The sequence below is a fragment of the Corylus avellana genome, chromosome 11 (genome assembly GCF_965113065.1).
Source record: "Corylus avellana chromosome 11, dhCorAvel1.hap1.2, whole genome shotgun sequence".
Classification (NCBI taxonomy): Eukaryota; Viridiplantae; Streptophyta; class Magnoliopsida; order Fagales; family Betulaceae; genus Corylus; species Corylus avellana.
The window spans coordinates 4527036-4552916 of NC_142500.1; the positions used below are offsets into that span (position 1 = coordinate 4527036).

Consider the following 25881-nt stretch of genomic DNA (forward strand, 5'->3'; position numbering starts at 1 on the left):
GGTATCAACTCATTTACTTTGACATTAGCTGTTATAATTGAAAAATGTTATACACACTCTCATATTTTTAATTTAACATTTTTTTTTACGTGATAGTAAAAATTACCATTAAATTTTTAAAATGAATCACTATTAAATTTTGAATTCAATAATACTTTTTACTACCACGTTACACTTGAAAGAGTGGGAGTAAGAGTGCTTATAACATTTGTCGTTATAAATTATTAGGAAAGGTAGGGTAAAGTGGCATATTTATATCATTTTATGACAATTAGGGTACACACGAACTTTTTAGATGAGTGTTAGATTTATAAAATATTTTACCAAAAAAAAGAAAGAAAAAAAACTCTTAAATTTCTTAAAGTTTAAATTTATATATATATATATATATATTTGAAGTATCTTATTAAGAATAATGTAACTATTAAAATTATCATTAAGTTTATGATCGATTATTATTAAATTTTGATCAAATGATGAATTTAATAGGTATATCATTCTTAATAAATCACAAATAAGCTAAATTACTCTAAAAGCTGAAATGAGATTATGTGTACACTACAGACAAAAAGGTGATATGGGCTTGGCGTCATTAAAGCAAACCAAAAGTTAAAATGGGTGGGAGCCCAATGTTTGTGCTCAGAAATGAATTATGTTGAACATGTTTGTTTTCCTTTGGAAATTGCAGAGAGGTTGTACCCGTACCATCATCATCATCTGCTTTTTCTTCATCCCAGAAACCCAAAAACACCACAAAATGACAAACCTCTAAAAATATGAATCACTCTTTTTTTGTTGCCCAAATTCTGACCTAATAATAAGACAAAATCACCAACATTGATAACACGAGTAGTAGTAGTAATACACAAGAAGACAACATGAATTTGCTTTCAAAGGGCATGTGGGGTTGTGAAGCCTTCCACAACCCCCTGAAAAAGGGCTATAAAGCTTAAGGTGATTCAGATCCATAATAATAACTTGTTGAAATTATTAGCAATTTCAAATAATTTATCCTAGGAAAAGTGAGTTTTATTTCAACTCTCTCTTATTATTTGTCTTAATAGCTAGTAATTCGAATATATAATTACCGTAAATCTTCATTCATGCCCCCACAAAATAAAAGATAGACAAGAGACAACAAAACAAATGTGCAAGAGAACGATATCAGACATTTCTCAACTAATGAATACAAATTAGAAAGACCAATTCATCCATTAGAATTAGATCCTCTCCGATTCATTTGATGCTTATAAAATATATGATGGCAAATTTGTCATTTTACTTTTTTTTTTTTTTTTTTGAAGGCAAAGCCTTTTACGCTATGTTGATTGGCATGGCCTTGGAACCTTACAAAATCTTTGACTAACTTGCACTCGTTATAATCGTTACGTTTACCAACTTACCATCACTAAATCGCCGCCTAAACCAACCTCTCCCACATTCCGATTCTACCCTCGCGGCAGTTGAGCTTCTGAAAGGTACCAGTCCACGCGAATGCTTTGCGCGTGTTACGTAGCTCCCAACATTATAATACCCCCACTCCCCACGGGCCACCAGCTACCAGCTTTGCAACCAATACCGATTCACCACGTCCACGGCACCTGAAAGATATTTTCTCAGTTACTTTAATCCTCTGCGACCACCTCCTCTCCGCACCTCGTGCAACCCTCTCTCGCACGATCCACGCTCCCCACGTCGCACCATCCCGGGACATTTCCGAAATAAAATTTAACCGCGAGGACAATTTGGTCCAGAAAAATGTCCAGGCGTTTAGTTTATCAGTGAACGTGAGTATCTCCTGCTCCATTGGAATTTGCAAGCTCTCTCTCTCTCTCTGTGTATGCAGTGATTAGGGTTTTCCTGCTTTCCACCTATGACCTATAGCTACGCCTATTCATACCCTGACGCTCACAGAATGAAAGTGTTGACCCACTTGTCTCTGTTCATACAGATTCTGAAAGGTTCTTCCATGTGATCACATATACAAAAATGCTTTCTATTTGTTTGCCAGTTTACAGAGAGAGAGCACTTTGTTCTTAGGGTTTTAGGTTGGTTTTCACTGTTTTCTGTGTTTAGAAGCTGAGCTACTGAGAGCAACGACGATGACATGGTCTGATTATGGCGCTGAGTCAACCTACAGGCGCCCGACTCGACCTACCTACGTCCCTCCACACCTCAGAAACAATGGCGTCTTCGTCCCCAACGAGTCGGATCAACCCGGGCTCCGTACCGCACAGCTCGGTCGAACCGGTGCGAGCCGTGGCCGAGGCCGTGGACGTGGACGTGGAGGTGGGCGTGGCTGGTTTAACCAAACTGAGCGCTGGAGCCCTAACCAAAGCAATGCCCCATTTGATATCTCTTCCAAATTCGACGAACTAGAGGTCGATCATGACAACGAGACCAACACCGGGTCTGGGTCGATCAACTTTGAGGCGTACGAGGACATTCCAGTCCAGGCCAGTGGCTCGGACATACCTCCACCGGTCAGTAGCTTCGCGGAAATCGACTTGGGCGACGGTCTGAACCGGAACATCAAGCGGTGCAACTACGTGAGGCCCACTCCAATTCAGCGCTACGCCATTCCCATTGCCATGGCCGGGCGCGACCTAATGGCCTGTGCCCAGACTGGGTCTGGCAAAACCGCTGCGTTTTGCTTCCCAATCATCTGTGGGATTCTGAACCGGAACCATCATTCCAGGCCGGGTCGAGTCGCTTGCCCGCTTTCGCTTATTCTGTCCCCGACTAGAGAATTGACTTGTCAGGTGTTTTTTTGTTTTTTAATATTTTTTTATGTGAAATTAGTTTCGGTGTTTGGATTCGATATGGAAGATTAAGTTTGGGTTTCTTGTATTTCGTGGGATAGATACATGAGGAGGCTAGGAAGTTTTCGGATCAAACCGGGGTCCAGATTGTTGTTGCGTACGGCGGGGCTCCGATTTCTCGGCAGGTTTGTGGATTCTCGCGATTTTGCTGCTTCAAAATTTTCCATGTTTTATCCCGCTTTGTTGTGTTTATCTTGTTTTGGTTCTTCATATATATCATGGTGATGTACATGCTCATTAACTACGTTGTGTTTGTGGCTTTGTTTTCAATTTTTTTTTTTTTTTTTTTCTTTACTTTGTCGATTATAGTACTATTGTCTCGCACTCTTTTTGGTTGGTAGGAAAAAGTATGAAAAGAAAAAAAAAAAAAAAAAAAAAAAAAAAATCAGAAATTTGAATGTTATTTTGGACTTCATTGAGTTGGTATCCGCATGAAATCCTCGAGGACGAGTTTCTGTTGACATACAAGTTCAGGGTTTCTTATCTTTTACGGATGATTTAGAAGTCTCTACTAAGTCATGTAATCATCACTTATGAAGGGTTAAGTTCTACGTTCCTATGCATTTTTCATGCTCTTGTTTTTGAAGTACTTCTATTACTTTTCTGTTGTTTTTACCCTGTCCAATCCATTTTGGCCCGTTACATGACCTGGTTTGCCGATATAATGTTAAGTAGTTGTAGATATCTAGATATGGGGGTTAAGAAGTGTTTAGAGTGGGTGTGTTATACTTTTGCTTTTTTCTTATATAAGTAGGTGTGTTATACGATTGCTAGGATGTTTGGTGATGGGCATCAGTAAGGTGAAATTATGTTACATGATGTCCCAGTTTTTGCATCTTATGTCATATTTGCCGTATTTCCCGCTATTAATTAACCTCACTTTGAAAACAGCTGGTATAAATAAAATTCTACATAAGGAATTATTTTTCATTGTTCAATTGTCATTTTTTTTTTAATATTTTCGTAGATTCTCTTGTATGTTTGTTGTCACGTCCTACCATGCTTTGTCATAGGGTGCTCTTGGTGGGGGTTTTTTTTTTTTTTTTTTTTTTATTTGGTATTGGTGATGTTGTTGGTGATTAATTTCACTTTCTATTTCAATTGTCATAGTTTGCAAATGAGTTATATTTGTTATCTAGCCAGATTGTGAGTTGGATCAAGTCCATGTGTTTCTATTGACACATGTTCTGTACATTCTTTGAGTCTGCCACATGTACTATTCTGTTTGTGTTCTTAATTCATTTAACATGATCACAAGAGTTCTGAACTTACAATCATTCATTTTCTTTTTCTCAATTGTATAAGCCTCCATGGGCTACAACCATAGGTGTAGCCCTCCTCCAATCTTTGGTGAAAATGAGTTTCAATTCCTTGTCTTTGTTGCTTCTGCTTTCCTTCTAACTTTTGATTCTGCAGCTCCGAAACTTGGAAAGAGGAGTTGACATTTTAGTGGCCACACCTGGGCGGTTAGTGGATATGATTGAAAGAGAAAGAGTTTCGCTTAGGATGGTAAAGTATTTGGCATTAGATGAGGCTGACCGGATGTTGGACATGGGCTTTGAGCCCCAGATCCGGAAGATTGTTGAGCAAATGGACATGCCTCCTAGTGGTGCAAGACAAACAATGTTTTTCAGTGCTACATTCCCAAATGAGATACAGGTCACTTGACTTTTTCTTCTTTTTTTTCCCTATTTCCCTTGATTTTTTTTTTTTTTGGCCATATCTTGCCATTGATATGTCTTTCCACGTGGGCAGTGAATCAGATGAATCATGTTCTGCATAATGTTGACATATGTAAGCAATATCAAATAATTTTGTGTGCAGATTAAACAGAGAATTCCAAAGCTTCTCTTGTATGTCTGATCTGCTTGTAAATCTCATTTTTAGGTCTCATTGATCTGATTAATTGGTAGAATATTGTATTTCATTGTCTTATTGAGTGGTTGGAGTGCTCATAGTTGTATTTAATTTTCCAAGTGATATAGGAAATATTCATGTTAGATATATTATATATATATATATGCTCCTATTCATTGTAATCTTGTCCATCTTACGTTGGTCCTATAATCATTTTCCTGTAGCCATTAAAAAAATATATATATATATTTGGGCCTTAAATGCATGGTTCTCCTGCAGAAGAATGAGCATATTGTGATCTTTTTTGGTTTTTGTTTATATGCTTGCTCTTTCAAGAGTTCGAGGCTGATCAGTTGACTACTACTTCGATGCTTAATTATGCAGTTTTTTTTGGGTCAGCGATTGAGCATGAGCATTGTTAGTCTTAGTTGGTTCAGGACTGGTTTCTAGTTAAATATTATTTTTATTAATTTTAGAATGTCTCAGGAACACATCATTCATAACAATCATAATTTGCTTCATCTGCAGAGACTAGCATCAGATTTTCTTTCAAACTATATATTTCTGGCTGTTGGTAGAGTTGGTTCCAGCACCGATCTTATTGCTCAAAGAGTCGAATTTGTTCAGGATACGGACAAAAGGCATCATCTTATGAACCTTCTTCAAGGCCAAAGGGAAAATGGAACCCATGGCAAGGTAGATTGACAGTTTTTTGTTCTTTTCAAATCACGCATTCGTTTGATTCGTAGTTACCCAGTTCTGGCCTTGGTTTCATGCACATGTGTGAAGTATAGCCATATTATTTGTTAGAATAAGATTAAATGATTATATTCATCACCTCTTGTTAGCTTCAACTTTTGGGATAAATGATGATTTAATATGGTATCAGAGTAAAGGTCCTGAGTTCGAACTTTTTCTCCGTCATTCACTTATCATTTCAATTATATTTCGCATGTTGGGGTTTACTTATTAAAGGAGAGTTTGAGCCCACACATGACGGACATTGTTAATGTAAATTAAATGATTAAATTCATCCCTTACTATCAGCTTAAGCTTTTAAGAATAGTGGTAATTTACCATTATATATATATATATATATATATGATCTTATCTGTTATCATGAGCCAGGGATCATAAACCATTCTTTTATGTTTTTTGTTATGCAGTTTGCTTTGACCTTAATATTTGTGGAGACAAAGAGAGGAGCAGATGCATTAGAACGCTGGTTGTCCATGAATGGGTTTCCAGCAATTTCTATACATGGTGACAAAGTGCAAATGGTTGGGTTATACTCTCTCTCTCTCCCCTGTTTACAATGTTTTGTATATCAGTAATATCTGTATCTGTTCTCTCATGGCTATGTTGCATAAATTCGGCGCGGCATTTCTGTTTATACTTTGATGTTGAGCATACATACGGATTTCCTTCATATTCATGAAAATGTGAACTCTATTTTGATTTCCTTCATATTCATGAAAATGTGAACTCTATTTTGACTGGTATTTGGCTCCCATATGTTGAGTGCCAACCATGTGATTGAGGGAGAGAATACCACTATATTATCTTTAAACATCAATATTGAATTACTGTAATTTGTGTTGTGTTTAAAATCTCATTCTTTCTTTTTGTTTAAGTAAAGAATTAACATTTATTTATTTATCTTTTTGCAGTAGAGGGTTACTCACCTAGATATATATCCCAACATTATAACAGAAAGAATGAAAGTAAAAATTATAATGCTTGTCAAAAAAGTAGCTTGATGATTGTTGGTTGACTTTGTAGTTATCTTTTACTTATATATTGGCTTGTATCCTTATTCCCGTGTATGTGGGTTGTGCCCCTTTGCGCTTTTTATATTATATCATTTACTTATCAAAAAAAATATATTGGCTTGTATCCTTATGTTTACTTATTAATTGTGAAGGAGAGAGAACGGGCTTTGAAATCTTTCAAAAATGGTACTACTCCCATTCTGGTGGCAACAGATGTCGCTTCACGAGGTTTGGACGTCCCACATGTTGCCCATGTCATCAATTTTGACATGCCAAAAGATATCGATGACTATGTCCACAGGATAGGGAGAACAGGTCGTGCTGGTAAATCTGGTTTGGCAACTGCCTTCTTTAGTGACAAGAACCTGCCTCTTGCAAAGGCACTTGTGGAACTCATGCAGGAAGCGAATCAAGAAGTTCCGCATTGGCTCAGCAATTCTGCTGAGAGAGCATCTACTATTGCCAGTGGTGGTCGTGCCCGGCGGTTTGGGGGCAGCAAGTTTGGTGGCTATGACTTCCGAAGAGATGCCCAATCTGAGAGTGAAAACGATTATTATTCAAGCACATATGGCAACACTGACCCTAATGTGGACTCTTATGCTGCTTCCTCTTATGCTCTTTCTCACCCTGCTGCCGCTGCTGCTGCTTGTGCTAATTCCTATGCCAGTGGCTGGTGTTGATTCTTATGGATATGGATTTCGTCATTAATCTGTTGGTGCCAGTGGTTTTGACTAGAGCCTCATCCCTCTTGATATGGTATATGATAATATTTCTTTACGTTTTACATACAAATAGATGCTGAAGACTAACCGCAATGAACTGATGTTTTTCTATGCAAGTAGTTGAAGCTTTTTGGTTGGGGGATGCGTCATAGTTCTTACTTGTCTTGTTTTGACCTTACTAAAAATGCTGCCTATCAGGGATTTATTTTCATTGTTCAACTAATTTCTCACCAGTTGGGTATAAAGCTTCTCCATGTAGCTCTTTGTAATGACGAAACTTTTTGCAATATAAGTAAAACCCCTCGTCTTTGTTAATTTTTATATTGACTTTAATTTCAGCATTTGGAAATTCAGCCAAAATGTCATTTGTGCTGGATGATTGATTCCCTTATACTTGCTGTGGTTTTGGAGGTTAAACTAACATCTTCTGTCAGGTGGTCTGTGGTTTCATTCTAGACTTATTTACTGCATTACACGTTAATTTGCACGGTGTGACCAGGAAAAGCAAGTTGTACTCAAATGTTTTGCCCAACTAGAGGGTCTTGCACCAATGCCTTTTGTTCTTTTTGTCTGAACAAATGAGAGAATCAGGGTTAAAATTTGGAATTGTGTAGGAGATGGGACACCGGATTCCTTATTTTAGCTGAGATTTATGTTTATTTGTGTGTATAGTTGCTTATACTTTTTGAGGTGTAATTGTTGGGAGATTTGTTTGTATGCTACGGTTAGTAGCTGAGTTCCAGATATTGGGAGTGTTTGTAAATGTTTTGTTTTGTTTTTTTTTTTTTTTTTTGTAAATGTTTTGTTTACTTGTATAAACATTGTTCAACTAATTTTTATCAAATTTTTTATTAAGAGAGGCTTACCAAACTGATGTGTAGTTCATTTATTGGTATCAGTTACATTTATTTTAATTAATTGTTTTGTTTCTCTCTAATGAATGAATTACACATCAGTTTGATAAGCTTCTCTTAGTAAACCCTAACATTTTTTAAAAAAAAAAAAAAAAAAAAAAAAAACAGGGTTAAAAGGCAAGGTCGTCAAAACTATAATTAGAAAGTAGAACAGAGCCAGGGAGAAGGGAAGTGGGAGGAGAGGGAGAGGCTGTGATGGTACAAGGGCAGTGCTGTGTATAAGAATGTTGTGTGAGAGAGAGGAATTTCTTGCTGGCTATCTACAATCCACACGCATAATGAATGGGAGAAATGCTATTATTGGTGCTTTCCCGTAGAATATTTACTTAATTCTTTTAAAGCTCTATTTTTCTTATTTTTGGATTATGTTCCCTACCATACTTAACCATTCGAAATGACTATTTCCCAATTCCCAAAAAAAGGGGTTTCTTTTTTAAAACAAAAACATTTTCTTAGAAAAAATAAATAAATAAAAGGATTGCACAGGTCCTCCAAGGGATGTTGTAAAATTACAAGTACTTCCTCAACAAGCTTTTTAACGTTCAGTTCCTTGAGCTTCTCCTACAAGTTCTTACTCTCTTCTCCAATTTTTTAAACGAGAACGTTATCTATTTCCAATATGACCCATTGACTACAGCGCAGAAAACATCACAAAAATAGCATACAGGTTTGAGGATTAAAAATAAACACAAAATGACAATTAATGCTTACGAAATATCTGAGGCGGACCTTTTTTTTAAAAAGGGTAGAAAACTAATATGACTTCACATTAAAGTTATAACAATCTAAGATGAAGTGTACATATATATATTATCACCACCAACAGAAAAATAATAAAAACAAGTTAAAATCTTAGCATAATTGATTTGTCGACAAAATGGGGCAATAGAAAATACAAATCATGGTTTAATCCAGCCAAAGCAAAACGCACAAAAAGGATAAAAGATCCAACCCAGAAAATCTCAAATTACTTTTAAATGCTCTGGCATTGCAAAAACTACACTAAAGCTGCTTGAAACTCATATAAACTGCTTGAATCTTAATTCTTTGAGGCTACCTTCTCCTTTGCCTTCTGAATCTTCAAGACCTTTTTCACAATCTTTTGCTCTTCCACCAAAAAGGCTCGAACAATCCTACAAAACAGTAGGGACAAATTTCGGATGCTCATTTAATACAACCCAAGGCAAGCACACACAAAAGAGAAAGAGAGATGGATAAACTGTTAATCCTTGTGTCTATGAAAAACAAACCTTTCCCTTACAGCACCACCAGAAAGAACTCCACCATAAGCCCTATTAACAGTCCTCCGGTTCCTCGATAACCTAGACCTCTTATACTCAGCAGGTCTCAAATGAGGAATCTGCAAACACAGCAGCAAGCTTTGTATCATGGCAGAAAGTGTAGTAATAATTCAGGTGGACAAGACATAAATCACACATTATCTCCATAATTGCATTATAACAATATCAATCATAACTTGCTATAAATCAAAACTCAAAAGTATAGTATCAACACATTCAACAGAACTTGAATTATTCCATTTAGCAAGATATGTGATTTAAGATAAATTGATGTTTTTGTACAGCAAAAAGATGAGTTACATGCTTTTTTGGCCATTAACTCGTAAGCATGCTTAAATTCAAGAAAGAAGTCATTTCTTTTCTCAACAAAGTACAGAGGTCATGCAACACTGTAAAACAGAACCCTATTAGAATAATGAAGAAACGTAGCAAACACTATCAATTGTTGAAAATTTGTCATCAAATATACAATTCAATTGTGCTCGTTCATCTATTGACCAACCCAACAACAAAACGTTAATAAGAAATATAATAACAACATTCTCCCTAGAATTTAACTCTACGTCTTCAATTCCATTCACACATTACAGCAAAAGTTTTTTTTTTCTTTTGCAGATTTCACCCAAACAATGAATCACATGAAAGCAGCATAAACTCCTCAAAATGATAGAACAAAAATGAAAAGTTCAGATCTCAAGAAAAAAAAAAAAAAAGAAAAAAGCCAAGAAACCATTGAAAAAAACTGAGATGGCCTTCATACCCCTTGGATCCTCTTGCCAGTAACAGGACACTTAGGGCCACTCGCCCTCTTCTTAGTGGTCTGGTACACTAGCTTCCCTCCTATTACACCCAAAACATCAAACACAAAAACCCAACAAATAAAATCAAAATCCCAAACCAAATCCCTCGCATATGCACTGAATATATAAAACCCATAAAAATAAAGACTAAGGATGAAAGAGAGATGAAGGGCGTACCGGGAGTTTTGACGATACGGTGTTGGTTGGATTTGGTTGCGTAGCTGTGACGCGTGCGATATGTGAGACGTTGAACCATCTTTGAGAACCTCTGAGCTTTCTCTCTCCACTAGGGCTTTGGGCGATGGCAGAGGAGGCTAGGAACTGCGTGGTAGAGAGAAATATATTTGAGGGTTTCGAGTGTTTAATGCCCTAGATCGGACAGCTGTGAGGAGTCAAATTGGGCTGTAATCGGCCCGAGCCAGATACTCGGCGGCCTCGGCTCGACTATAGCTTGAGTAGGCTAATTCTAGCAACTGACCAAAGTCGTGCTCTGTAGCATCAGTCGGCTTGAGTATTAAGCCAAGCCAAGTTAAAAAGCCTATTAAATGGTAGATCAACCCGGTTCAGCTTCAGCCTCGTCTATGTTTTTTTTTAGATGTGTTAACAAAATAAAAAATCATATTTTAAATAATACAAATTAAGAGAGTATTAACTCATTTATTAATGGTGTGCCGTTATTAAAGATATCATAAAATGTAAAGCGTTTGACATTGTGATTTAAAAAACACTTAATTTAAAATAGAAAAAAAAAATTGCAATTTCAATAAGCAGGTTAGAGAGTACTTATTTGAAAAAGTGCGAATTTAAACCAAAATCATGAATTCGCATAACAAATATTTAATAAAAAAATATTTTTTAACATGTTTTACCAAACGCCTTTACGATTTTAAAAAGTAGTGATTTTAAAAATACTATTTTTAAAATCACACTTATTGAAACCGCAAACGGACCCTAAGAATTTTCTGTCGAAGAAGAGTAGTGCTAAATGTTTTTTTTTTTTTTTTCTTTTTAAAAATGATGTGGCTTCTAAAATTATCATTATATCAGAATTCAATAGTGATCTATCATAAAATAAATTGTGATTTTAAAGTCATATTATTTTTGAAGTGATACAAGAAGAATATGACAATGCTTTTTTTACTTGCCGAAGAATTAAAAAACTTGAATTACATATAAAAATAAATAAATAAAAAATAAAAAGGAAAATACATTTTACCCCCTAAATTATCCATTCGTTTTTACTTTTAACTCCAATGTTTAAAAAGTGGTATTTTACCCCTCCAAACTTCCAAATTATTGCAATTTGATCATTCTGACTTTTTTTTTTTTCCCAAAAAGCCCCCATCCCAAGTTAAAAAAAATAAAAAAATTAAAAAAATTAAAATTAAAATTAAAAAATTAAAAAATTAAGCCACCCCTTAATTTTTTAATTTTTTTAAACTTGGGATGGGGGCATTTTGGGAAAAAAAAAAGTCAGATTGGTTAAATTGCAACAATTTGGAAGTTTGGGGGGGTAAAGTGTCACTTCTAAACATTGAGGTTAAAAATGCAAATGGGTGGATAGTTCAGAGAGTAAAGCGTGTTTTCCCCTAAAAAAAACTTACATAAATGAGTACGCAACCTTGAACTACTACCGCATGGCAACATCTCCTTCCTTCGTGTGGCTATTGTTTTGGATCTATAGGTGAAACGGTGGTTTTGTCCTTCAACTTTAATGAAATTGATAGTATCCATTGAGTGTAAAAAAAAAATTGTAATATTGTATATTTTGTCATTCAACTTTAATGTTAAGATAATATTACCCATCATTTTACACTAAATTGATACTCTCAATTTCAAATGAAATAAAATATCTTATTCCATAGTTAAGGCATCAATTTCTGCACGTTGGCTAATGGTCTAGGCCAACTGCAAGAATGGAGGGCAATTTATACACATGGATTTCACCCATGGAGCATGGACCTATAAGCCCATTTCAAGCAACGATTAGCCCAAGCCCAAATTCGCCCATCAACCCATTTTTGCGGCTGCAAAAAGCTTACAATAGGGTTGCACGACACCAAATATTTTCCTTTACTTGTAAAAAGGGAACATGAAGGTGGAAATGGATCCTCTCATTTCAAATGAAATGGTGAGGAGCCATTTAGCCAACATGTTGGGACATAATTGTCCTTTTCTTAAAAGATAAGGATAGTTTTGTTTTCATCTTTACACCATTTTGTCAAAATGGCTCCTCTCCCATGAAGGTAGGGGACACCATTCTCCTCTATCATCGGAGGAGTTGAACACTTTAACATTAAAGGTTGCCTCTCCCGCAATAGAGAAGGGTTACACCCCTTGCCAAAGCTAGTGAACCACCCTCTACAAATTGGCTTCATGCCACCCAGCCAAAAGGCCACACGTGGTAAAACTATACGAGGAAGGCATGGCCTTGGGTTAGGAAGACTGAAGTACAAAAGGGAAGGTAAGCACATCATTTATGCATTTGAAGCACACACTAGACTACATTCTCTTTTCTTCAAGGAATAAGAGTTTTTTCTCAAGTCTCTTATTGACATATGCATCGCATGTATTTCCTATCGACTCACCATGACAAGCTTTTAAACCTTTCTTCTCAATGTTTCTAGGTACCCCATCCGAGGAAGTAGCTGTGCATATTTTAACTTCATAATGTTCCAAAATCTAAGACAACATCAACTGCCAAACACGTGAAAAATTCACAACAAAATTAAAGAAGGGTTATATTTCCCATTGTTGGAGTTATTCCACATCGGTTGTGGAAGGGGCTGGTGGTGAGTTTATAAGTGTGAGGAAAAATCTCACATCTTAAGCTAACTTTTGGGGTTGAGAGATGCCCAAGACCACCCAACACTAGTATCAGAGCTTAGGTTTACCAACAAGTCTCGGCCTAATAGTCCACGGGAGAAACGGGTTATCGCTACTCCGACTTAGGGCCCGATGTGTGAGGGGGAGATTGTTGGGGTTATTCCACATCGGTTGTGGAAGGGGCTGATGATAAGTTTATAAATGTGAAGGAAAGTCTCACCTTTTGATAGGGGTGTCAACCCGATCCGGTTTCCCGGTTTTTGGCCAAAAGGCCCAAAACTGGAGTACCCAATTCTTGGTTTTAGGCAACCAGAACCAGGAACAAGGTCTGGTAACCAGTTTTTCAGGTTTCAGTTTGTACCCAGTCCGATAACCCGTTTTTTAAGAAAATTGTTTGATGTGACCCACGGTCACCTTCTCCGGCAACTTTCTTGCTGGACCCAGCCACAAAAATCTTGCATCCTAGTCCAAGAACATCCTCTTCTCATGGAGTAATCCAGCCAAACTCCCATTACAGATGTAATCATACAAGAGCAATGTTGTTTTTCCATTATTATAAACACTCAAGAAAACATTCAAACCAAAACTCAAACTCATCTATGAAATCAACTCAGAAAATTAACAACCCAAAACTCCACCATTTGGCCATGGCAGAGAACACCCCAACAAAACCCATAAAATTAACAACCCAAAACTCCACCATTCAGCCATGGCAGAGAACACCCCAGCAAAACCCAGAAAATTAACAACCCAAAACTCCACCATTCGGCAATGGCAGAGAACACCCTAGCAAAACCAGAAAATTAACAACCCAAAACTCCACAATTCGGCCATGGCAGAGAACACCCCAGCAAAACCACCTCAAAACAAACCCCAAGAACATCTTAATTAGAACTAGAATTTCATACTCAACCAACCAAAAAACCCACACAATTTAGCCCAAACAAAAAACCCCCAATATTCAAGAATCTCACTTAGTTCGTCTCTCTCTCTCCCATTCATTGCAGAAGAGAAAAGGGAAAAGTATGAAATGGGGAAAAATAGAGGAGTGGCAGCGCCGGTGGAGTGAAGACATCAAGACGAGTGAGATGTGAGAGAGAGAGAGAGAGAGAGAGAGAGGCCGGGTGTTGGAAGAAAAAAATGAGAAAAGAGGGCAGAGGCGGAATGGGCGACGGTGTGACTGCATGTGCGCGAGAAATGAAGATGAAAAAAAGAGGGCATAGGGAGTAAAGGTCCTAACCTAAACCTAAAAAAAAATTAAAATATAAAAATATATATAAAATTATCCCGGTTCCTGATAAAAACCGGGTACCGAAACTGGTGTACCCGGTTTTTGGTTTTTCCCAACCAGAACTGGAACCGGGTCCTCGGTTTCCCGGTTTCGGTTCCTCGATAATTTTTGACACCCCTACCTTTTGATCTAACTTTTGGAGTTGAGAGATGGCCAAGACCACCCAATACCCATGAATCTGTGGAGATTCTTAGCATTGTTAGTAAAGGTGCACATGAGAACGATTAGAACGGTCGCATAGAGCCTGAACTTTGAGGTAAGTAACCTAATAGACTAAGGAAAGGTAAATCTAGTAGACTAAAGAAAGGTAAACCTAATAGACTAATAATACCTAAGGAAGTAAATAACAAGTAAATAACCCTAACATAATATTCTTAACATCCCCCCTCAAACTTAATGTGTAAACTTGAGTTTGGATAAAAGAAAAGGGAAAAAAAAATGAATTCGCCGAAAAAGTCGCTTGTGCCGAAAGAGTTGCCGGAGAAACGCCATAAAAGTTGGTAGAGACCGATGGATTCTGCCTGAATTGAGCTACGCATTTAAGTTGGAGCTTGGTTCACTTGGTGGTAATTTGACTTGAAAACCATATACTATAATGAAGAGCTCGCTTGCTCGGCTGAGAAAAGTAGGTTCAGTTAAAAGGGGCTTGTTTGGCCCGTAACCCTTGGACCGTCTCGCCTGAGCTAAAGTCTGTCCCAAAAAATTTTAACTAGTAAACAGTCTCGCCTGGTCGGCTGAGATAAGCAGGGCTAGTTGAAAAGGCTAATCATGCCTGAAACCCTTGGACCGTCTCGCCTTGTCGGCTGAACTAATGTCTGACCCATCTAACTAATAGACCGTCTTGCCTGGCCGGCTGAGCTAAGTAGGGAGAAAAATGGCCAGTTGAAGAGGCTAATCATGCCTGGAACACTTGGACCGTTGAAAGGTCTGACCCAAAAATTCTAACTAGTAGACAGTCTCGCCTGGTCGGCTGAGATAAGTAGGGCCAGTTGAAAAGGCTAATCATGCCTGAAACCCTTGGACTATTGAAAGGTCTGACCCAAAAAATTCTCACTAGTAATGGATCAATGGCCTAGGAAAGGCTGCAGTGACCGGTGATGGCGGCATTTGACAAGGCATAAGTGGGCCGGTTGAAAGGGTTTCTTTGGCCCGAAAACCCATGGACCTAAGGAAAGATTGGTCTGACCCGAGAGTGCCTACCGCAAGAAGAATGAACCGGATTGAACTGTGCCAAAGAAAAAGGCTATGAAACCAAATTGAACAATGCATGAACCAACTTGAACCGCACAAAACAAGCGCCTAAATTTGGAGAAGAATCTTGTTTTCTACCATATAGAAATGCCAAAAGCAAAAATAGACCACAAATTTGAAATCAGGATGAAAAATTGAGTAGGAAACACCTGGTCAACTTTTTCAGTGGTCAAAGTCAAAGTCAACGGTCAACGAAGGAAAAGTCAACCATGTCAAGGTGATGACGTGGCAGATCCGCTGACGTGAACGAAGTGATGATGTGGCAAAGGATGATGTGGCACCTACTGATGTGGCACAACTGACGTGGCAAATTCGCTGGCGTGGCACTGGAGTCTGGATGACACAGCTTAGGGCTAACATGGCAGTATGAGGGATTGACACATGGCTGGCAAAGAGGGAAAATCATCAAGCGCGTGAAGTACACGCGCCTCACCAGTGGCCGCACTAGGGGGCGTGAGGCCCATGCGCAGAGAATTCCTGCTGCGCATGGGGGCGCGTCCTATGTCTTCTGGTGGATTTCTAGACATATTATTGACGGCCTGCGGCGGATCTATGGAGAGGACCGGCACCCTTGCTGATCAGGTCAACGTGGCGGCGCGTGGATTGAACGTCAAAAGCTTCTAACGGCGCGTGGAGGTTCCGATGAGGCTGTACTCGACGGCTCTCACCTCGTCTGGCCCGGATCTATCGAACAGAGTGAAAACCACGAAGATCCAACATAGGTGGAGGCGTGCGGAGGAGCGGCAGCCGCGCGTGTTGGCGCGTTGGAGCGACGGCAGTTGCTGAGGGCGGAGCGTGGAGGCGCGTGCAAAGCTGGAATAGGCTGAAATTGCACAGATCCACCGTTATGGGGCCAAGACACCACTTTTGGTGGTTATTTGGCCAAGAGGAGTCACGGTGGCGATTGGCTTAGGCAGAAATTGCCGAAGGAGCGTGGAGGAGCTCGAAGGGCCGATGGCTGTGGATCTTCCACAAATCTGTAGATCCAAAGGAGTGAACGAGATTTTAAGCAGAAAACCGCTTGGCGGCGCGCCGATGACCGAAATTGGGAGGTCGCTGAAGGGAGCGCCGAAAAACGTCAAAGACATTTATTGAAGGCCACAAAAGGTGGCTCTGATAATCTCCAAGATTCTATTCAATATTCACATTTTTCTTCAACTCAAATTATTATTTCAAAACTAAACCGAAATGCCTCAGGGAGAAAGTGAGACCTACGAGTTTGTGGATTAGACAAAGCAAGAATTGTCACTATTTTTTTTTCAAAGCAATTACAAAGGGATGATAAGAACGAGAGAAATATAGCATCTATCACAACACAAAAATAAGGGCGAGGTAACCCTACAAAACACCCCAAAACAATCAGTATGGTGCAACCTAAATTTAAAGTTTACTGGGAATGAGCCAAAAAGTTGCCCCAGCCTATTTGATTCTTGGCTCTTCAGCCAAGAATAAGACTGCTATAAATGGTAGTTTGAAGTAGCAAACCAAAGGCGGACTTGCCTGTTAAAACACCAATTGTAGCATCATGTGAGCTTGGAGGTCACAGTAGGAGAAAGATCACTAGAACTAGCTGGATTCAAGCTGATGAAGCTTACACCATCATGGACTCCGGGGAGAGTGGTGCTTGACAAATAAGGTAAAGGGACTTTGCATATGAGAGAGAGAGAGACAGACAATACCTATAGTAGTAACAAAGAAGAAGTATGTTACACAAATAATCTGGAGTAAATTTCTATTAAATAAGGATAGTTATAGTGTTTATTTAAGTCAAGTCTTTTTATTATTTGTTGTACTATGGTGCAATAGTAATGCGGTAGTAGGAGGTTTATACTGTTCCTTATTATCAATGTTTATCTCCACCTCTACAAGTTGATTTTTTATTTTATTTTATTTTATTTTTAAGTATGGTTGAATAATTAAAATAAGCAAAAATTTATTTTTAAACCTTTTGTTTGTAAAATGCCGAGATTCACTCAAAATCTAAAAGGTATATATAAATATGTTTCCTCACAACCTATTATTTATCCTGTTACGTGTTTAAGAATTCATTCTCCCGACAATTTAGCCTTTTTTTTTTCTAAATTAAATCAGGATTGTTGGTTGTTTTAAGAGAAAATTTGCTGTTTTTATTTTATTTTATGGCACAATCCAAAGATTGGACATCAAAGAATAATAAAAATATAACAAGTCCTCAAGAGATAGCTCAATTCGCTGGGACTACGTCTAATGAAGCGAATATCACTGGTTCGAATCTCCCTCCCCTTCTTGTGTCGACATGTCAAAAAAAAAAAAATATATATATATATATATATATATATATATATATAACAAGAAATAAATGAAGTAGACACATTTTATTTTAAGGCACATTTAAGAATAGGGCAGATTAGCTTACCCTTTGTTCTCTCACTATAAATAGTAACCAAATCCACTGTTCCAGAAAAGGGAGACCTTTTGGCTTATTTCTCAAAGTGCTTAGCTTTTGCGTCGTTCCTTTCCCCTCTGACACCAATCTCGAATCTCATCGGATAAAGAGAGAAATTTAGGTTTAGGGTTTAGGTCAGCCGAACTCAATGGAAGAGATCACGGAGGGAGTGAATGCCATAAACCTGGTCGGAGACGCCCACAAGAAGAATCGGATCCAAGTCTCCAACACCAAGAAACCCTTGTTCTTCTATGTCAATCTCGCCAAGGTTCTCTCTCTATCTCTCTCTCTCTCTCACTAAGTGCATGTACCTTTTGCGATCTGGGTTTTAGGTATTTGGTACGGTTATACTAAATCTGCATAACTTGCTGCTATTTAATGTCTTTTAGGGATTATGATTTGCCTCTTGTATTCGATTAATGATGGGTGTCATTGATCTTCAATTTTGTGTTGCAGAGGTATATGCAACAGCATAACGAGGTTGAGCTGTCTGCCCTTGGAATGGGTAATTTTGCATTCGGTTATATCCATGTTTCTGAAAATATATTTGTTCAGTTTTCTTCATTTCCTAGATTCCCTTTCACTTATTTTTAACTCTCGTGGGAATTGGGATTCATTGTCTAAATATGATGATGTGGTCGCGATTCATCTGGAGTTTTGGGGTTGTCCTCTTGATATTTGTGATTTGGAGTGAAGTAGTAATGTAATTTACTAGTTCGAATCCACCCTCCCCTTGGGCCAATTACTTATATAAAAAAAATTGTAATGCAATTCAATTGTAATAAATTGGAGTATAGTTTCTAATATGCCTTTAAGCATTCTCTGCCTTGGTTTCCGGGAAGATAGAATTTTTTCTGCTTTGTTATTTTAATCCTTTTTTGCTTCTGATGACTGCTGCTACTGGTTTGGTAAAAGTCACCAGATATATGTTCAAGGGACTGCTCCGTTACTCTTGGACTATGGTCATGTGCATTTGATATGCCTTTTGTATAGTTAAATATCATATGATGTGTTATACTCCTTGATTGGTGTGCAAAAGTTAAATAGAACTGATGGTGATATGCGTTGCTCAGCTTAAGTTGTCGAAATTCTTTCCATGTGGATAATTTGATTGTAGCTGTTATTGGTGGGCATGTGTTAGGACTTGTTGCTTCTTCTGCTTTGAAATGACAAATCTCAGTACTTCATTGCAGCATTGTATCTGTTAATGTGTTTATTTTGTTATATTTGCAGCTATTGCCACGGTTGTTACTATAGCAGAAATTTTGAAAAATAATGGATTGGCTGTTGAGAAGAGTAAGCTTTTCTGTCTTCCCTAGTTATCAAAAAAAAAAAAAAGCTTTTCTGTCTTCCCTATATTTGTGTAATATTTTAAGCATACAGTTTACTTCTGATTCTCATAGAAAATAACATTCACTCTCTGCAGAGATCATGACCTCAACTGTCGATATAAAGGATGACTCTAGGGGAAGACCCATCCAAAAAGCAAAGGTAAAATTGATGCGAATATTCATGTTTGCAATACTTTCCCCAACATACAACCCCAAGGGTAGTTCAATCAGCTGGGGATCATGCCATTTGAAGTAGAGGTCACTAGTTTTAATCTCCCATTCCCCCTCCCCTCAAGGCCAATTACTTATTAAAAAAAATATTACCCAACATGCATGTCAAGTTGGGGTTGCAGAATGAGGTCCATCTAATGCATTTGTCTTAGCCTCAAAGGAATCAAATTAGGTATTTCTAGTTATTCTGTGAGTACTTCTGCTACATTGTTATATTCAGATGGTGAAAGTTGGGTGTTAGATCTAGTGAAACACGTGCGCGCATAAAGACGCACACACACACATAATCTAGTGAAACACATGCGCGCATAAAGACGCACAAGCGCACGTACAGATGTATTCTTTATATTGATATGTCATCTTGGTGAATTTCCCACAATTTATAGTCACTGTAATTTTGAAAAGTTTTTAAATATCCTGTTGTGAGGTTGGTCACAGATGGTTAATATTTTTTATGTCGTCAGATTGAAATATTGCTGGGGAAGACTGAAAACTTTGATGAGTTGATGGCGGCGGCTGCAGAGGAAAGGGAAGCTGCAGGTGGAGGAGATGGTGAAGAGCAAAGTTGAAGGGGGTTGTTTCGTAGTATCTGGTTTGTTTTGTTTTGATTTTGCTTTTGTGGTCCTGGTACTGGTGAATGTACTTAATCAGACAAATTTTATTTATAGAAGATTTGTAGCTATCTAAGATATTCTGGTCCTAATGATTTTGGTAAACGTGAAAATTTTGCTTTAGTGTAGAAACCAAATCTGCTTGCTATTCAAAATCTGATTTTTTTTCTTTATCTGAATTTTTGGCTTCTATGGTGTTTGGAATATCATCACATTTGAAAGATTATGGTTGAATTAATATTTACTATTTGAACTCTACAAGATGAGTTTAAAAAGGAAGAAGCTTATGAGCTACTGCTACTCAAGTTTTTTTTTTTTTTTTTTTTTTGAAGGTTAATCTAAGCAATGTATTTGTAAAATTGATCTGGGTTTTCAAAGCTTTGCATGCATCTACACCCCCAAGCTGGGGTAGGTTCAATAGTTGATATTAAATCGATATCACTATTTTTCTTTAGGGGAATATCCCGAACATGCTCTTTGATATTGTTTTAGCACGAGGGTTCAATGTTCTTGTTATTTCTGTTATATGTGTGGTTTGACGTCTACATCGTGGACATTGAATAGTGCTGAAGTTTTAGAATGTTTAGAGTTTTAGTTTTTCCCTAGTATGTGCATTGCTATTGATTTTGAGAAATTATAGGGTAAAAGATGATTACTAAAATGATGTTGAGCGTATTTATGGGAGATGATCAAAATAATTAATAAAGAGAAATACTACAGCTAATCAATGAATAAGCTTTATATCATTTTGGCACTCATATTTTGGTAAAAAAATTTGACACTCAAAAGCATTTCTCATTGATTTTGCTATAAAATTTTACAATGTTTTTATTGTTTGTACATCCCTGGGACTGGAAGCAAATGTCTCCTATAGTTGTAAGTTTCTTTTATCGCAACTTAAATTGCAGTGAAACTCAGAATGAGGCTGACAATCTCTAACTGATGGACGTAGAAATTGAGTTGATGGGATTAAATCTTATTCATATGGAAGAAAAACAATAATGTCTAAATGCAATGGATATCTCGTTGAACTAAAAATCAGCATGTTTCTCAATGCTTGGTTATTCACTGAAGATGAAGTTTTCTCACTGTAATTCTAGTCCATCTCCAGTGAAAAACGGTAGACTCTTCACTGGTGAGGCATGGATGTATGGCATCTTCCAAAAACAAAAAGAAAAAAGAAGAGAAAACATGTGTAGAATAAACGAGAGTATGAGAGCAAGCGGGAATGTACTTGTGTGTTTTTTGTAACTTGTAAGTACATCTAGCCAAATATAAACATTAAACCATAGAGAAGATTGACCACCCACTGCCAAAGAGGGAGTCCTTGTTGGCGGAGAGTCGAGTGAGAATGCTATCAGCAAAGCTGATTATAACAACTCTCATTGCATTAAACACTTAGCTCTTATTCACATTCCAAGAACCCTGATAAACTAAGAGTTGTATATACAATAGTTGAAGGATATCGGCGAGGCAGAAGCCCAACAATAACAGATTTTGTTAAAGTTCATTTTTGGATCTAAAAAATCTAAAGGTCCAAAAAGGTTCTTCGAAGGAAAGCCAAGAGACTGGATATGTTGTAAAAGATCCATGATACTGGTGGGGACGTATAGTTCGCATGTGAGGACATGAGCCATAAAGTGAAAGAGAACAGAACGATGGAAGGTAGAGGTAGATAGATGAAAAATAAAAGCAACAAAAGGATAAGCACCCATTCCTAAGTTGGATTAGGGGATCTTTTCCTGTTCAAATAAACTGAATAATATTTAGTTAGTTATAGTAGAGAGATAATTTTGTCCTTTTACTTTTTGAGGGGACAAAAATACCCTTTTACTATACTAATTGGATATTCTCTAGTTCAAATGAAATAAAGAGGATCCTAATTCCTTAGTTTGCTACTGCATTTAAGGATGAAATTATTAGCATATCCATTCATAGTTTACAATCAAAAAAATGTTTTCAAAGATTCACAAGAATTCAAAAACTGGGAGGAGTGTTACGCAATTCATCAACCCCTGACCACAATACAAAAGTCAAAAAAAGGTATCAAAGACAAATTCTAAGAAACAGTAATGCTAAAAAAACACTTTAATTATCATCTCAAATAAAGATCCTGCAGCTAAAGCCTCATAATAATAAACGAAATTCCAAAAAAATGTAAAATGTAAGCCAATTTCGCCCATTGTGAAACTGAATTTTCCTCTTATCTAAAAATTTTATGAACTCAAAAGGCCATAAATTTTTTTTCAGAAAAGGAACGATAAAATTCTGCCTCTTCCAAGGTTTAATCATCTCCTTCTTTATCAATCAGTATCCTCTTGCATGCCTCATAGCACATGAAAGATATCCCAGCAGCAGGGACCAACTTCACGCAGCTGGGACCCAATCCTCTGTACAGACCAGGGAGCCCTTCATTTTCAAGTATGCTCACAAGAGCATGAAGCATGCTTTTGTACTGCCTTCCATTGATAGCTCCGGCTGCCTGCATATGTTTCCGAGCCACCTCAAGAGGGAAAGTTGCAGTACTGGAAATTGCACCAGCTGCTGATCCAATTAAGAGAGTCATAACACTCCCAATTTCCTCCTCCTTGAAGGCTTTCTTGTAAGCTTTTCGTAGTGTATCATAAGCAAAATAATTGGTGGCAGCGTACGGGATTACTCCAATAATACTCGGGGTGAGGCCTCTATACAATTCTGCAGGCCCCTCCTCTTGCACAATCTTTAGAAATGCATCCAAGAGATTCTTGTACACTCCTCTCTAGAATTGGTTAAAATAAGAAAATATTAGATAACAATTAGAACGACTCCGATTGAAGAAGATGATGTTTTAGTAGATTCTTTGAGTTACCTGGACAGTTAATCGGGTTTTGAGTAACTCAAGAGGGTATGTAGCCAAGGTCGAGCTAACTCCAGCAATGGCACCTGCAATTAATGAGGCAGGAATTGGGATTTTGGGCTGTATCCCAGGTTGAGGAGTCAACTGCTTCTTAACCGTCTCAAATGCAAGTAACTGCCAAACGATTCCATCAGAAATAGAACAGAGCCTGTCAATATAATGAACTTAACATGGCATATACAAGGTACATTTAGGAAATTAACATTAGCAAACCAGAACATCTTCAAATAGAAGTCGTGAAATATGTAATTCGAGGTTTGTGACAAAAACAATCATTCTGGAGCCATATACATGTCACTTGACATTCCAATTCCACGATCAAACAATTTATTATCAGAATCTAATCAAAAGAAAGGAGAAAAAAAAAATATCAGAAACAACATATCTTTAGTGCCAAGAACACCTTCCAAATTTTTTAATATTGATGGAAACTTGTCAGCATCATAAAAGCTTTGTTCAGAATCCAAAAGACACCATGGGCATTGTTAAATTGCTGAATATACTCCAGTCAATACAGAAGGCGAAATACTATAAAAAATAACAGAAATAAAAACACCAATAGGACTTGCACCTTGTTTGAAATTGAATACCATGAGCATATTAGGATACAAACCCAACTAATTTGAAGAAAATATGAATTATCTGATGCATGGAGGGTGATGTTCAGCATCCATTTATTTTTTACCGGGGAGAATGGAAAGTGAAATAGAACTGATTGAAAGAAAGGATCACAAAATCAACAACATTTTTTTTTTTCATTTTGGGGATCAGGGTGGGGAAGAGGGAGCTAAACAGTATGTTATATGTATATATATATAGACTGATTCAGAAGAAGTAAGCAAGGTATGAAGAATTATCCTGAACTACTGGGGAAAACCAGGTATGCAATGAGAGTCATGAGACAACCTGGTTTCCAAAGCAATAATAAACAAATGAATTATCTCTGGTTATATATTAGAGAGAGATTGATGCCAAAAGCAAGCATAGTAAAGCATCAATTAATTAGTGCCATGGCAGGCCAAAGGGGACTTGAGGTTAAGTAGCACCGCCGAAGCATCCCTATATCCCAAAGAAGGCCGTCACCTTCATCCTGTTGAGATATAGGGATATTTTTGGGCGACAAACAATGTAGTAAATCATTCAAAATTCATGATAGAATGAAACAAACAAGTGAATCAACAAATAGTTTCAAGATGAAAATTTCCCTACACAATGTCCGGAACAGCCAAAACAGAATACTTAAAATTCAAGTCAATATTTTATAAAAAAAATCATACATATATCGATAGAAGACAGATGATGGTAAAAAAAATTTAGCCGGCAAAGCAATGGTCAAATTTAGCAATCAACACGACTATCAGAATATACCATCTAACATTCAAAAATAACATTCCATGCATCAATATCCAAATATAAAACTTAGAATTATTAACTGCACACCTCAATAGCCTTGCTTGGAGCAACCCGGATCACATTAATCAAATTACCCCTAAACAAGCCCTTCCATCCATCACTTTCCATGATACTTTGAAACACCTCAGTTGTCGAGTGTCCTAAGCTTCCAACCATCAAATGTGTCCTTATTGTCTCCAGTGGTGCAACAACAGTCCTTGATACCGCACCCGCGATTGCCCCACTGATCAACTTCCTCATCGATGGGTTACTAACCTTAATTTTCAGTTTAAGACCACCCTTCTTCTGCTTCTTCTTCACCAGCCCTTCCTCTCCAACGTCCAATGACTCACCTGTCACCAATTCCGGAGTCCCAGGAAACCGAAACCCTGATTCGGGCATTGACACATATATCATGTGTGAAGTGCTATACAGGAACTTAGTGCCTTTCTCTATAGGATTCTGAGGATTTGATGGAATCCCAAACCCCATTCCTGCTTGGCCAACGCTTGCAAATATGCCACCAGAAAGAGAACTACCCTCTTGAGGACTCCATTGGATCTTCATTCCGGAACTAGAAACTACCACATCTTTGTTACTTCGCACAACACTTTGCAATCCTCTTCTACCCATGAATACCAAACAAAGTTATTTTTCCCCAAGGTATTCAATCTACCCAGAACCACTTTTGCTTATAGCACTGCAAAAGTCGGAATTTTGTGAAGGAAATGAACGGTTTTTAAGCAAATGGGCACCCAAAAAACGCAACTTTATGAAGTGGGTATCAAAAGAATTGGCCAGAAAACGAATATTGGGAGAATATGAAGCAAATAATCGTACCCGTATAGAGAAAAAAATAAGAAAGAATAAAGATATCTGAAATATTCGATTTCTAGAGATCAGAAGATGGTTTTGTCTGCCTCTGTGCAGAGAAGAGAAAGGGTGGCGAAATCTTCAATACTATGAGTATTGCTTTGTCATTCAAAAGCTGTCCCTTTGTGGGCAAGAAGAGACACTCTTATATGGCCTAGCTAGGAGCGCCAATTTGGAAGCGCTATTGAGAATTTGACCTAACTGGTCTACATCAACATTTAATTTGTCCCCCCAAAACAGAGAGAGAGAAGGTTTTTTCAGTCAATTTGTAAAGATCAAGAGAAAAGAAAGAAACAAAAACCACATTTGACTTGCTTTGAAGGGTGCATTGTTATTTTTTTTTTTATGATAGTTTTGATAGTAAATTGTTGCAATTGATAGTTTAATGGGTAAATTGTCATTGAGGTAGTAGTTTGAGAGAGTTAAGTGGACTTTACTCTTTTTTTTTTTTCTCTCTATTCTTTTTTTTATTTTTTCTCAGACAACCATATTTCTTAAAGTTTGATTTCAAGAAAAATAAAACCCTGCACAAACTTTGATTCGGTTCATGGATATTGGGTTAGTGA

At 37.5% G+C, this 25881-nt stretch overlaps 4 protein-coding genes across 5 annotated transcripts; 2 read left to right on the top strand and 2 right to left on the bottom strand.

Moving 5' to 3' along the window:
• Positions 1 to 1826: 1826 nt before the first annotated feature.
• LOC148583019 (DEAD-box ATP-dependent RNA helicase 37-like) lies at positions 1827 to 7466 on the top strand. Of its 2 annotated transcripts, XM_088511735.1 has the most exons (6): positions 1827 to 2762; positions 2864 to 2947; positions 4239 to 4481; positions 5208 to 5375; positions 5846 to 5959; positions 6604 to 7466. In XM_088511735.1, the coding sequence occupies exons 1-6, from the start codon at positions 2103 to 2105 to the stop codon at positions 7129 to 7131; spliced, it is 1797 nt and encodes a 598-aa protein (XP_088367861.1). In that variant the 5' UTR covers positions 1827 to 2102; the 3' UTR covers positions 7132 to 7466. The 2 variants fall into 2 exon arrangements, with proteins under 2 accessions (XP_088367861.1, XP_088367862.1); XM_088511736.1 differs by lacking the exon at positions 4239 to 4481.
• A 1452-nt stretch (positions 7467 to 8918) lies between these two features.
• On the bottom strand, positions 8919 to 10540 carry LOC148583020 (large ribosomal subunit protein eL34). Its single transcript, XM_088511687.1, has 4 exons — positions 10366 to 10540; positions 10149 to 10228; positions 9338 to 9447; positions 8919 to 9220 (listed from the first exon to the last, which is right to left on the bottom strand). The coding sequence occupies exons 1-4, from the start codon at positions 10442 to 10444 to the stop codon at positions 9127 to 9129; spliced, it is 363 nt and encodes a 120-aa protein (XP_088367813.1). The 5' UTR covers positions 10445 to 10540; the 3' UTR covers positions 8919 to 9126.
• Positions 10541 to 17982: 7442 nt separating this feature from the next.
• LOC132165795 (uncharacterized protein At2g34160) lies at positions 17983 to 20327 on the top strand. The gene is made up of 5 exons (XM_059576477.2): positions 17983 to 18249; positions 18438 to 18486; positions 19215 to 19277; positions 19408 to 19472; positions 20008 to 20327. The coding sequence occupies exons 1-5, from the start codon at positions 18130 to 18132 to the stop codon at positions 20110 to 20112; spliced, it is 402 nt and encodes a 133-aa protein (XP_059432460.1). The 5' UTR covers positions 17983 to 18129; the 3' UTR covers positions 20113 to 20327.
• A 1762-nt stretch (positions 20328 to 22089) lies between these two features.
• On the bottom strand, positions 22090 to 25510 carry LOC132166542 (adenine nucleotide transporter BT1, chloroplastic/mitochondrial). The gene is made up of 3 exons (XM_059577373.2): positions 24491 to 25510; positions 23003 to 23164; positions 22090 to 22912 (listed from the first exon to the last, which is right to left on the bottom strand). The coding sequence occupies exons 1-3, from the start codon at positions 25073 to 25075 to the stop codon at positions 22439 to 22441; spliced, it is 1221 nt and encodes a 406-aa protein (XP_059433356.2). The 5' UTR covers positions 25076 to 25510; the 3' UTR covers positions 22090 to 22438.
• Positions 25511 to 25881: the final 371 nt, after the last annotated feature.

What these genes read in the sequence shown, in the direction of transcription:
- LOC132165795 (XM_059576477.2), top strand. Translation starts at nt 18,130, where the DNA reads ATGGAAGAGATCACGGAGGGAGTGAATGCCATAAACCTGGTCGGAGAC. An exon ending in TCTATGTCAATCTCGCCAAG is followed by an intron (nt 18,250 to 18,437) that starts GTTCTCTCTCTA and finishes TTTGTGTTGCAG; the next exon opens with AGGTATATGCAACAGCATAA. An exon ending in TGGATTGGCTGTTGAGAAGA is followed by an intron (nt 19,278 to 19,407) that starts GTAAGCTTTTCT and finishes CACTCTCTGCAG; the next exon opens with AGATCATGACCTCAACTGTC.
- LOC132166542 (XM_059577373.2), bottom strand. Translation starts at nt 25,075, where the DNA reads ATGGGTAGAAGAGGATTGCAAAGTGTTGTGCGAAGTAACAAAGATGTG. An exon ending in CTCCAAGCAAGGCTATTGAG is followed by an intron (nt 23,165 to 24,490) that starts GTGTGCAGTTAA and finishes ATCGTTTGGCAG; the next exon opens with TTACTTGCATTTGAGACGGT. An exon ending in AAACCCGATTAACTGTCCAG is followed by an intron (nt 22,913 to 23,002) that starts GTAACTCAAAGA and finishes AACCAATTCTAG; the next exon opens with AGAGGAGTGTACAAGAATCT.
- LOC148583020 (XM_088511687.1), bottom strand. Translation starts at nt 10,444, where the DNA reads ATGGTTCAACGTCTCACATATCGCACGCGTCACAGCTACGCAACCAAA. An exon ending in CCGTATCGTCAAAACTCCCG is followed by an intron (nt 10,229 to 10,365) that starts GTACGCCCTTCA and finishes TGGGTGTAATAG; the next exon opens with GAGGGAAGCTAGTGTACCAG. An exon ending in GGTGGTGCTGTAAGGGAAAG is followed by an intron (nt 9,221 to 9,337) that starts GTTTGTTTTTCA and finishes ACTGTTTTGTAG; the next exon opens with GATTGTTCGAGCCTTTTTGG.
- LOC148583019 (XM_088511735.1), top strand. Translation starts at nt 2,103, where the DNA reads ATGACATGGTCTGATTATGGCGCTGAGTCAACCTACAGGCGCCCGACT. An exon ending in GGGCTCCGATTTCTCGGCAG is followed by an intron (nt 2,948 to 4,238) that starts GTTTGTGGATTC and finishes TTGATTCTGCAG; the next exon opens with CTCCGAAACTTGGAAAGAGG. An exon ending in AAAATGGAACCCATGGCAAG is followed by an intron (nt 5,376 to 5,845) that starts GTAGATTGACAG and finishes TTTGTTATGCAG; the next exon opens with TTTGCTTTGACCTTAATATT.